The sequence below is a fragment of the Muscardinus avellanarius genome (assembly GCF_963383645.1).
Source record: "Muscardinus avellanarius genome assembly, chromosome: 2".
NCBI classification, from domain to species: domain Eukaryota; kingdom Metazoa; phylum Chordata; class Mammalia; order Rodentia; family Gliridae; genus Muscardinus; species Muscardinus avellanarius.
Window position 1 is genome coordinate 76,989,899 of NC_137787.1, and position 13,347 is coordinate 77,003,245.

At 37.9% G+C, this 13,347-nt stretch overlaps 1 protein-coding gene across 4 annotated transcripts in view; it reads right to left on the reverse strand.

The window, feature by feature from the left end:
- The window catches only part of PKP4 (plakophilin 4), a gene marked incomplete at its 5' end in the record, with an annotated part of 192,032 nt that overhangs the window by 87,106 nt on the left and 91,579 nt on the right, over positions 1–13,347 (reverse strand). For all 4 annotated transcript variants that reach the window (XM_080689592.1, XM_080689590.1, XM_080689591.1 and 1 more), the window contains one exon: positions 8,547–8,581. In XM_080689592.1, the coding sequence (XP_080545718.1) occupies positions 8,547–8,581 (35 nt within the window). The remainder of the gene's footprint in view (positions 1–8,546; positions 8,582–13,347) is intronic.

Here is a 13,347-nt window from a genome sequence, read left to right on the forward strand (position 1 = left end):
AATTATAGTTGAATATATCTGCATTTTCTCATTTTCCTCAGGCTTGTAAATATTATTATTATTATTTTTTTTTTGGTGGTACTGGGGTTCCTGGAAGCCCTTCTACCTCCGGGCTACACTCCCAGACCTATTTTACATTTTATATTTGGAAACAGGGTCTCCTAAGCCAGCACGCGCGGCTGGCTTCGAACCTGCGCGATCCTCCTGTCTCTGCCTCCCAAGCGCGGGGATTACAAGCGTGCGCCACCACGCCCGGCGTAAATATTATTTTAACATATATTTTTGTGATTCTCTTTATTTCCTATTTCATTATATGCTTTCTTAAAGTCTACCTCAAGCTTGGTGTGGTGGCGCATGCTTATAATCTCAGTACTTGGGAGGCTGAGACAGAAGGATCACACAGGTTCGAAGCCAGCCTCAGCTACTTACTGAGGCTCTCAGCAACTTAGTGAGACCCTGTTTCCAAATAAAATATAAAATAGGTCTGAGAGTGTAGCCTGGAGGTAGAAGGCCCCTGGGTTCCATCCTCAGCAACACACACACACACACACACACACACACACACACACACACACAACCTCAAATTTTGAAGGAACAAATATACAACATGTTAAGAGATATGAGAAAGTGAACAATGCAATGACACACTAGTAAAACAGAAGCAGAAAGGAACATAAGATATTCCTTCTGAATTTGTTTGAAAAGAATATAGAAGGTTATCAGAAGTGAGATTCTAAGGAAAAGACCAAGCTGAGGGACCAGTCAACATTCCTCCTCAGAGATGGCTAAAACGTGTGCATTTGTGTTTTAGAGTGTAAATATGTAACACTGGCAAGCTAGAAAATTTAGAATAATGAAGGGAGAGGGCAAATGGCAAGATAATAATAAAGCGCAAATGCTACAAAACAATTTTATTTCTTCTAGGTAAGTAATAAAGACCTGAAAGAATAAAAGTGCTTTGTAGATATGGCAGCTTTTCCTTATTCTTTAAGACATATCTTTTTCAGCTCCCATACTAAAAAAAAAAAAAACTTTGAATTTTTTATTTTCAAACATCCTACCTTCCCTATTACAGGATAAAAATTAACCAACTACACACACACACACACACACACACACACACACACACACACACAGAGAGAGAGAGAGAGAGAGAGAGAGAGAGAGAGAGAGAGAGATAGATAGATATTGGATTCTTTTGAATTGAATTATAAAAGAAATGGAAATCTTGTCTGCCTAGGGCATCCTAACTCTTCCTCAGAAAATGATGTTGCAGTGTTAGCTATTTAAAAACAACTCAGCAGCTGGGCTCAGCTTTCAGTGTTTCAACAGAGGTAACATGTGGAAGACGTTTACCTGAGTAGGCAGGGATCTTGCCAGGCTGCTATCGAAGCCATACCCTACTAACAATTCAACCTTCTTGCTGAAAGGCAAGAGAGCTTGGCTAAAAAGCTAAGCTTTTCAAATCAAATTTGTAAAGCCTTAAAAAAGGAAGAAAAGGGGGAAATTGTCTACAAGCAAATGTTCAAACTATGAAGAACAACAAGAACAAGAACAGACTTCCAGTTCTAATTCCTTTTGTATAATCTTCTTACAGAGGAAACTAAGAAAATAAATAAAGACATGGCTTTTGTCAAAAGCTAGCCAAAGCCAGAGTAGACTGAGTACCTCCTTCAATATTTTTCACTTTTAAGCCAACCCTAACTCATCAGGACTACCAAGTTTAAACCCAGATTATTTTCATATTACATTCTGTATCTCTGCATGTGCAGAGTTTTACTCTAGCAGCAAAACTGTTATTTCATCCCAAGTATTAAATTACACTCAAACTTGTAAAAGGCATGTCTAGAAAAAGAAACACGAAAGATACCAGATTTTATTCTATCAATATTCAATTTGTCTATCCTGTAACTACAGTTTATTGTCGTGGTTACAATTTATATGTCATTAAGTATGGCTGAAAATCAGGCAAATTTAACAAAAACACAACTAATATTAATGTATATAAAATTTTAGAAAATGCAAGTTGTGATTCCTGTGTCTGGAAGCTAATACTCTCTCCCCTCCCTTAAAGAGAAAATAATAATAAATGTGATTCCTAGGTTCTGGAGATTGTTCTTTGAGAAAAATAAGAAACTAGGTAGTAACTAGATGAGGATCAGACACACCTGTGGTGAGCACAGATGAACTGTTGAAGCTGTATTTCCCTAGCACTAAAATACTGCTACATATTTAATTTAAAACATAGTTAAAGCCAGGTGTGGTGGTGCACACTTGTAATCTCAGTACTTGGGAGGATGAGACAGGAGGATCAAAGGTGCATTCCCAGCCTGAGCAACTTAGTGAGGCCCTCTGCAACTTAACAAGACTTTGTTTCAAAATAAAGAATAAATAGGGTGTAGCTTGGAGGTAGAATGCCCCTGGGTTTTATCCCCAGTACCACATGCTTGCACATGTGTATATATAAATATATACACACATATATATTTAAAACTTGTATCATATATATATGCATATATATGCATATATATTTACATTAGTAAGCTGATTGCACAATATAATAGAGTGGTAAAAGTTTTTAAAAGTTAAAAAATATGATTTTAAAAAATACTAAGCACATAATGGCATATTTGCCACTTGGCTATGACAAAAATCCTAAATATGGTGGTCAAGTGCGTGCAGATTAATCAGTGTATGGGGGTATCAGCATCTTCACAGCTGAAGCTTATTATCTGCACTGTAAATCAATACATAAGTACACATGGTGCCTTCTGTAGTTTTGGTGTACAAAACAAAACTGCCTTCTCCAGCTCATCCCACCAGTGCACAGGCTACTGTGAGAAGGAAGACCACTATGTGGAGAAGCCAGATGTTTCTCCGGCTCCTCGTTTCTTTCTTTTCCCTCCCTCCCTCCCTCCCTCCCTCCCTCCCTCCCTCCCTCCTCTCTCTCTCTCTCTCTCTCTCTCTCTCTCTCTCTCTCTCTCTTTCTTTCTTTCTTTCTTTCTTTCTTTCTTTCTTTTGCGGTACTGGGGATTAAATCAGGAACATTCTACCTCTGAGCTAAATCCCCAGCCCTATTTTAGTTTTATTTAAAAACAGGGTCTCTTTAGATTTATGAGAGTCTCACTACTTGCTGAGGATGTCCACAAACCTGCAATCCCCCTGTCTCAGCCTCCCAAGTACTGGGATTATAAGCCTGTGCCACCACGCCAGGCTTTAGGTAGGTTTCTGATGGGGCCACGTCTCCTTCCTGGTTCCACCTAATGCTCCCCTGCCCTCCTGCCACCCCAACTCTGCTCTGGCTGTAGGACTTTTCAGACCTCAGTCCTGGGGATGGTGACAGCTCCCAGGCTTCATTAGTCTCCTGGGCGTCAAATCATACTGCTAAATCCCACAAACCTTCCAGCCCACACTTTCACAACACTAAAATCTTTGCATCAAATTTCCCATATTGAACTGCCTGGCTGGGTTCTGTTTCCCCAATCAAACCATGACTAATAGGAATAGTTATTGAACAACAAAAAACCCTTACCCACCAAACACTAACACTGCAATAGAAAAAAAAAAAGGATAGTCTATAGAAATCTTTTATATTTTTTAGATACTTAGAAAAAAACAATCTATAGGACCCCTTTACATTCTTTAGATATTTATATATACTTATATATTTTTAGATACTTAGAAACAGAAATTACTTAACTAACATAGAACTATAAAAGTTATCAATCTCATATACCTGGAAGGAAGGAAAATTAATACTATTTTAAGGAACACAACTTGGTTACATATAGCAAAAGTCTTAAGAATATTCACATGCCCTAAAAATAATTCTTAATATTCTAGCCTGAAGAGCTGGGTGTGATGGTTCATGCCTATAATCATAGTACTTAGGAGGCGAGACAGGATGACTGAAGGTTTGAGGACAGTCTCAACAAGTAGTGAGACTGTCTCTCATTAAGTTAATGAAACCCTGTTTCAAAAAATAAAAATGAAATAGGTGTGGTGGCACAACCTTGTAAACCCAGCATTTGGAAGGCTGAGACAGGATGATCAGGGTTTGTGGCAAGCCTCAGCTACTTAGTGAGGCCCTTTGCAATTCAGTGAGACCCTGTTTCAAAACGAAGAACAAAAAATAGGGCTGAAGGTGTAACTTGAAGGTAGAATGCCCCTGGATTTCATCTCCAGTACCACAGAAAGAAAAAAAAAAAAAAAAAAAAGGAGGAGGAGGAGGAGGAGGAGGAGGAGGAAATAATAAAAGTGATAGGACTGGGGGCATAGCCTCTGGATTAAATCCCAAATACCACATATTCAAAGGAGAAAAAAATTCTAGCCTGAGTGAAATCAAAAGGGGTAGTTTACATTTTTTTTTTTTTATATAGAGGGACACAGTGATGTTTACCACGATTATCTATAATAATGAAAACTCAGAAACAAGGTAAATGCCCAATAATAGGCACATATATAAATATGGTATATACTTATAATTTTTCTTTAAAGTATTTTGCACCTATTTAAGTGAATATAGTTGTTTGAGGTTCTAATGAAGTATTTCTGGGATGAATTAGTTATGCAGTATTAAGGTTAATTTCATATTATGATATAATACTATATGAAGAAAGCAGCAAATAAAACTATGTATATATAACATGCTCTCAATTTGGCATATATATGTTCAATATACAAATATAGTATGTTCTCAATTTTGCTTAAAAGGAAAAAAATAAATTTTGTATAACACACATGCACACTTAACTGATGAAGTTGAGTGTAAGTAATTGTTTTTATACTTCCTGTATTTTCTAAATATCTTCTGATGGGTACATATTTTACCCTTATAGTTAGAAAAAATTATTTTTAAAAGGTAAAAGAAGATATATTAATTGTCAGGAAATGTAAATCAAAACCACAAGAAAATACCATTTCACATCTACTAGGAAGGTTGTAATTAAAAAGAAAGTAACAAGTGTTGGAGAGAAATCAGAATCCTTATATGTCACTAGAATATGTAAAATATCAAATGGTATAGCCATTCTGGAACCTAATCAGGTAGTTGCTTAAAAGATTAAACACAGAATTACCACATGACTAGCGATTCTACTGTGAAGTATATACTTAGAGAAATGAAACCATATGTCCAAAAACTGTGAATCAACATTCATAACAGCATTACCTGTTATAGCTAAAAGGAAAAGCAATCTAAATGTCCACCACAGGATGAATGGGTAAAGAAAATGTGTTTTACCCATTCAAGTTAATATTAGCCACAAAAAGGAATGAATCATTGATATATGCTACAACAGGGGGAATAACTGAAAACATATAACTGAAGAAGCCAGTCACAAAGTGCTACGGGTAGTATGATTCCGTTTACCTGAAATGCCCAGAGTAGGCCCAACCATAAAGGAAGACACTAGAATACTTAAGACTGGTAAGTTGGGCAGAGAATGTTGCTGCTAATTAGTATGTGGTTTCTTTTAAAGGTAATTAAATGTTTAAAATTTACTGTGCTAATAGATGCATAACTCTGTTCAAGCAGTGACGTGTGCAGTTTAAATGGGTATATAGTATGATATGAATTATATTCAATAAAGGTATATAATACAAAGAAAGCAAAAGCAATAAGGGAAACAATAAAATTAAGTTCACCTTGAGTACTTCAAATTCACAATAAAGATGTGCAACTCTGTGGGTTACTGTACTGTTAGGCTGTAAAGGTTTCAAGTGCATGGTAAGCCAAGTAAAGAATCAAAAAAGTTCTTGGGAGTTTTAAAAACTGGTGACATTTCCTATATATTTTCTCAAAATATATACTTTGTAACTAAATTAAAATATTCAACCCATCTAGTCACTGGGTATTTTTTTCCTTAATATTTGGCAGTTTCTAGGTATTGAGGGAGAGGGGCTTACAACTTAGTCGTGAAGCCAGTGTTTGCACATTCAAGCATTCCTCTGACCAGGTACACCGCACTGTAGTAATTGATTCACTCACTCCGGGGTGAGTTACCTGGGCTCTCCTTGGACAGGTCCGTAGGATACTTTGGTGGACATGGCAGAGACGGTTCCTGCCTGCGTAACGGCAATGCCACAAGCTGTTATGGAGCCAGGAGACAGCGCTGCTCCTCAGTTGGCTCCCTTGCCAGGCAGTCAGAGTTCAGGCCATTCCCTTGTTACCTCCCCAGAATAAAAAGCATCAGCTTTGTCCCCACATTAGCAGCTTTCCTAAGTTCCTGCCTTGCTCTCCAACTCAGTTGTTCCTTATCCACGGTATTATGGTCCCCGTGTCTGAACTGGATAATAAAGCATGACACAGGCATATATGAGTTTAAGAGAAAGAAGTATGTTGCTTCATGTCTGATCAAGGGCTTTCTCTGGGGATCACATTTCCAAAGCTCACTGAATATTCTTTTTTCTCCTTTCATTGCACACCTAACCCTGGAAGCCAGAACAACCCTATGAGTGGATCTCTTTTCTGACTCTCACAGGTGTTTCAGGGCACCCCCATCTTCCCACTGCCTACCTGCTCCATGCCAAATGGCCTCTAAATCCTTAGCAATCACAGACTCTACATGCTCCCACACACCAACCTCTGTAATAAGCTTCTAGTTGGCCTTCTTGACACAAATTTCCCCTTCCTCCTGTTTACAGTTCTATTTCTCCTCAGGAGTATTTACATCATGAGGATTTTGCATGAAGAATTTCCAGTGTCTGCTCATGACACTGAGTCAAAGTGCCCAGGTCTTACAAATATCTGTCATTTGACCCAATCAGTCCTCTAGCCTTTGCACATCTTACCACCACCAGAACCAATTGTTAATGTTCCCACCTGACATTTCTAAAGTCTCTTAAACTGTCCAGTGACAATGTTCTCTCTATAGTCTGACCACCTATGAAGGCCAGGAGGCCTCCACACCCATGTTCTCTGCAGAGTTATCTCACAGGCTGTCCATTTGTAACAATATCCCCAATGGAATACGTGTCAGTCAACCACATACTATTTCATGGTGTGTTCTTTGCACTGAACATCACTCTTATTTTTAGGTAGCTTTTCACCCATCTACAGCTCCTAAACAGTTTTAGTAAACTCTACATTCCTTGGTAATAGCTTCTTTGTGAAAGGGCAGAGTGCCTTGTACACACTATAAACACAAGAATCCTGCTAGCAAATGCAGATAAAATTAGATACAGGAATTTGGTGACCTAAGTTTCCCTCAGTTCAAGCCCTCTTTGAAGAGTGCCAAAGTGTTTAGATATTAAGGTTTATTCCTGCATCTATAACACGGTTGGCATCATCACTGACACTGAAAGGGTGGGTGGAGGGACAAGCTCTCATTGTGCTATCACTCTCTGCCACATGGGGTGCATGGTACCCAGCACATGATGTGGGTGCTTGATGAAAGCTTACTGAATGAAAACTGAGAATGAAGACATATTTGCAGTAGTGGCTCTTTAGTGCAAGATATCCTTCATATGCAGTGAATTTAGGTAAAAAGAAAAGATTAAGAGACTATACTAAAAATTGCTAGACTAGACCAGGGGTGGCAGGTGGTAGTGCAAACTTGTAATCCCAGTCCTTGGGAGGCTGAGACAGGATGATTGTGGGTTTGTGGCCAGCCTCAGCTACTTTGTGAGGCCCTCCACAACTCAGTGAGACCCCATTTCAAAATAAAGAATAAAAAAAGGGCTGGAGATGTATATCAAAGGCAGAACACCCCTGAGTTCAACCCTCAGAACCCCCCCCACACACACACACACTACCAGACTATATTTAGACAACATTAGGAACTACAGATGTTCACCCTCACGGTGGGGCACACCTGTAATCTGTAATCCCAGTACTTGGGAGACTGGGGGCTCAAGGCCAGGCTCAGCACCTTAGCAAGATCCTGTTTCAAAATAAAAAATAAAATAGGGCTGTGGGTGTAGCTAGAGGTAGAATGCCTCTGGGTTCAATCGTTAGTGCAAAAAGAAAGAAAAGAATGGAGAAAGGAAAGAAATGAATATTTCAAACAACTCTTCTCTGAGTATATGAGAAACATTGTGAAAAGACCTGATTTGTATAAATGACTAGCCATCTTTCTCAGATTATATAATAAACCTGTACTTGAGTCAGCCCTGCATCCTGATGCTAAAAAAAAAAAAATAAAACTTTTTCCAATGTAGGGTTAATATTAAAAATGTTGCTATCCAATGCTTTTAACTTTTTAGTTGATACATTTTCAATATTGTTAAAAAATCAAACACATTAAAGAGTACTACTTTTAATCAAAGTGTCTATGTAAAAGATATAAATATTTGTGCCTATTAAATATATTAAAAAATTAAAAAAATATATTTTTTGGTGGTACTGGGGATGGAACCCTTCTACTTCCGGGCTACACTCCCAGACCTATTTTATATTTTATTTGGAAACAGGGTTTCTTAAGCCAGTGAGGGGCTTTGAACCTGCCTGATCATCCTGTCTCCGCCTCCCAAGCGCAGGGATTATAAACATAAGTCACTACACCCGGCATTTATATAAACATTTTTTAATAATAAAATGAACATACCTGTTGATCTCCAAGGAAATGACTTCTCAGTTGAGCTATAGAAAAGAAGCAAAAAATGGAACATTAATTTTCTTTGTCATGAGATTTAACTGTGAATTCACTTGTTTTGCATATAAGCATTTTAATTTTCACATTCAATTATATAAAGGTGTAAAACTGCAAACAGAATTTAAAATTATTTCTCTAAGTTAATTTTTAAATAGTACTTTACCATCAATCAATTTGGGAGACAGTTTTACTTAGGAATTAAGGCAAATGATACAGTGACTTAAAAATTTCCTTAAGTAAGACAAAATAAAATAGTACAACTAAGTATGACATTCATGGTACTTCTATACCTGATATATACATAATAATATAAAAATTATATAAGTGTGATTAGTCAGTCACAAAAAAATAAGAAATCGAATGTTTTCCCTAATATGCAAAAGCTAGGGAGAAGCGGGTAACAGGAGGAACTCTAGATGAAGGAGATCCTGTAGAGGAGCAAATAAGGTGACCTAACTGAGGGGATAGGATGGGGAAGAGGGAAACTCTCTAAAGCACATGATGTACTTAAACCTATCAAAGTCAGTCACTAAGCCAAGCATGGGAAGGAGGGATGGGGAGGGACTGGGGTGGGGATCAGGTAAGAGCTAATTGGGTGATGTGTGCATGTGTGTCTCCATAAGTCTATCATCCCATTAAGATGTATGACTACAACGCACCAATAAAAAAATAAATACATTTTAAATTAAAAACAAAACAAAACAAAAAACATATACATTTTAAAAACTCCAAAAGGCTGTTACTAAGTTTGTTTATTTTCTTTATTTTCAAAAGCCAATAGGTATTTCAATAGACATAAAAGTTAATAAAATCAGGTTTGGATTCAATATTGCCTTATAACATTTAAATAATAATGTAGAACTTTACATAAAAATATAAGATCTTACAAGCCAGATGTCACTGTCAACTTGATTTACATTATGATATACTAAAATACACAAATAAAAGCATAGAAAAATATATAAACATATTATTCGTGGTACTATGGATTAAGCCCAGGGGCACTCCACATTCAAGGTACATCCCAAGCCTTATTTGCTTTTGTTCTGGTTATTTTGCTTTTGCTTAGGTTAATGAGTCTCACTAGCTGCAGAGGCTATCATGGAACTTGCAATCCTCCTGTCTCAGCCTCTCAAGTACTGGGATCATTGGAGTGTGCCACCATGCCCAACTTAAAAAGTTTTTTCATATGTAAGATAAAAAAACCAATAAAACTTTAGCTATAGTATTTTTCTTGGTGTATAATATTTGTATTTTTTCCATAAAAACGTATCTATATTACCAGGCATGGTGGTGCCTGTAATCAAAGTACTTGGGAGGCTGAGACAAAAAGATCACAGGTCAGAAGCCAAACTCAGCAACTTGGTGAGACTATTCCCAAATAAAAGATAAAATCAGGCTGGGGATGTAGGCCGGAGGTAGAATGTCTCTGGGTTCAATCTCTAGCACCAAACCAAACAAAAACAAAACAACAACTCTGTGTCTGCATGCCTCCCTGCCTCCATCCAAATAGGAAAGCATGCTGTAGGGGGCTGGTGTGAAACACAGAAAGAACAGGCTAATTACTAAGCATTTAGTAAATGCTAGATTAATCTCTTCAAATATATTGTTTCTACATCACGTATATTATCTCTTTTTCATTATTTGCAACAACCTTATGAGTAGGTATATCATTACCTTACAGATAAAACATATGCTGGCAAGTAGAAATGCTAGGATCAAACCCAAGATAGTCTGATTCCGAAATTAGTACTCCTAAACACTGCGCTATATGGCAGAACAGCTGTGATGCCATTTTGGTGAGCGCGCGCGCGCGCGTGCACACACACACACACACACACACACACACACACACACACACACACACTATGCTTAGAAAGAAATCCAGAAGATAAAAAAGCAAAGAGCTATCAACTATTTCTGCGGGGTAAGAATTTGAGAAATTTTTACTTTTTAAACTTCCGTTTTTCTGAAATCAAGAAAAAACATACTCAAATGTTTTGGGAGTGCTTATTAAATTTATAAAGAAGATGTGTTACTCTAGGATTAAGGAAACATATAAAATAAAGGACTTGTAAGAGATGAAGAGGAAAGTCCTTTTAGTGCTCTAGTTCTAAGTTTGTAGATTCTTGCTTATTCTTTGATTACTTCCTCAAGTCATTTCAGGATTAATGGAAACTTCGCTGCCTCAAATCCCTAGATTCAGCAAGAACTCCTGAGCTTGACTCTGTGTGGATGCCTTTTCTTCTTCACAGGCACAGCAGCTCACATCCCAGGACCTGGCACTAGCTGCAAGCAGGGGACGAGCTCCCAGTAAACGGAGTCAGTCGCTAATGCTGATCTCCTCCAGAAGATCACGTACACTTAGCTCACTTCAAAAGAGACTAATGGAGGAAGAAGAGGAATTATGGTCAAATATCAGTCGTGGCTTATTTGTCTTGCTTCTGAAGGTAACTCATTGCTGTCACAGGGCTCCAAAAGTGGTTCTCCACATTGAATTTCAACTTCCCTGCAATGTTCTTATTTAATTCCACTATCTAAATTAGTTTTCTATGCACTAAGATCGACATTATCTATTTCCCATCAAAACAATCATACTTTATATCAATATTAAAAACATGGTCAATCAAACTGTCAGCCAGAAATGCCATTAATATACCTCAAGTTTTTTGGGATTGTCATGAAAACTTATTATTTACTGGGTTTGAAACATGCAACTTTAGTGAAATACCATCACAAGACTTTAAAATCAAAGAATATCACTCTGGCGAACTGCTCAAATTGGGCAAGGACTGTGGCTGTCCTCTCATCTCTTTATGTCAAAATCTAGCACACTTCCTCGCACACATGCTAAATATATGTTGTTGCAATATAAACTAAAAAGGCCATTGGTCGCCAAATTCTATAAAGGCATTCTGAGGGAAAAGGCAATGGGAAACTTCAGTTAAAATTGATTTATCAGGCCAGGTGTGTGGACGCTTGTAATCCCAGCATTTGGAAGGCTGAGATAGGAGGATCTCAAAGGCCCGTTGCAACTTAGTGAGACCCTGTTTCAAAATAAAGAATGAAAAAATAGGGCTGGGGCTATAGCTCGGAGGTTCCATCCCCAGTACCACACACAATATACAACACACACACACACACACACACACACACACACACACACTCTCTCTCTCTCTCTCTCTCTCTCTCTCTAAGGTAAAATATATAAATCATTAGAAAAATAAGCTAATAGTGAGAATTAAAAATTAGCAGAACGTTGTATGGTATATTTTAAGATCATATAATTCTGTCCAATTATCTTTACACTAAATTCTACAATGCCGTGTAATAACTACTCATTATATGTTATTCAGAACAGTCTATTTCCCTTTTGAACTACTTGCTTTAAATGATTCTCAAATTGTTCACTGCTCTGGGATTTGGGGATTAGAGAATAAATACATAGAATTTTGAAATGCTGTTTCAAGCCACTGAATGCAACCCACATTTAAAAGAATAATTAGAGGCAGTTCCACGTTGAACTATTAGAGGCAGCTTCATGTTAGAAACAGAGGCTTATTCCTCCTTTTTTCCTCTTTCTCTCAACCATCTATTCCTAGAAACACACCCCCAACTGATACTGCGTGACTAGTGAATGCCTGCAGGCGCTGTGCCCACAGTGACTCCACCCCAGCCCCTTTTTTCACTTCTCTCTGGAGGTTCCAGGCAGCTTGTGTTCTGGGAGCTTCCACTGGAATGTGAAACACATTTAAAATACAAGTACTCATTATCATAATTATTTCTATGGGAGCTATATCAAAATTTCTAATAAATTATCAACAACATTTTAGACTACAAACTTCATAAATTTGGGACCGTCTGGTCAGACAATTAACTACAATTTAAAGCAAATTCATTAGCACATTAACAAACCAGAGGAATTCATTTTAATCTAAAATATTAGTTTTAAGTAAGGCACTATGCATTCATCATAATAGTACGTGAAAATACGTACAAATGGACATTTATAGCTCAGTGTGTTTTAAAACGCTCCTTGTTTGGTGTTTTTGTGCTGGCCCATGCACACTCCATCAGTAAGGGAGGGCAGGCTGCTGAGCGAGGGCCATGAGCCATGTGAGAAGAAACATGGCTTCCGGAGTATCTGCAGGAGGCACAGGGTGGCAGTGGGCACTATTCTTGGACATTAGAGTAATATGTCTCTTGGCCCTTCCTAGGGATTCTATGAGTTGACATCCCTTATAATAAGTTCCTTTTTTGCCTGCACAAGCCATAGAAGATTCTATTGCTTGCAATTAAACATCCTGATTGGCATTAGCAAAAAACTAACAAACAGAAACAGCTCTTCTGAATAAACCCAAGCCTCCCTCTTTACTCCAGACCCTATTTCCAACTCCATACAGGATATATAGTACACTTCACACTCAACACATTAAAATTGTTTTCCTCATATGGAGGAAAACAATTACCAGCTGGTCACTGAAACTGCAGAGCAGGAGTCATTTTATTGTTTTTTTTCTTACCCTCCCTAGTATGTAAGCTCCATGAGAAGAAGGGTCTACTTTGCTCACACACATGAGGCTGGAAGCTAAGGCAATGTCTGGCACATGGCTTCCACTCAAAACTTGTGTTGTACATTCATATCTACTGCCATGGACACAGTCTGGGCCTCCAGCTCTCATCCTGCTTTTGCTGGACCATTCGTTCAATCTTTCTCCTAACTGGTCTGCCTGGCTTAATGTCTCATCATTTT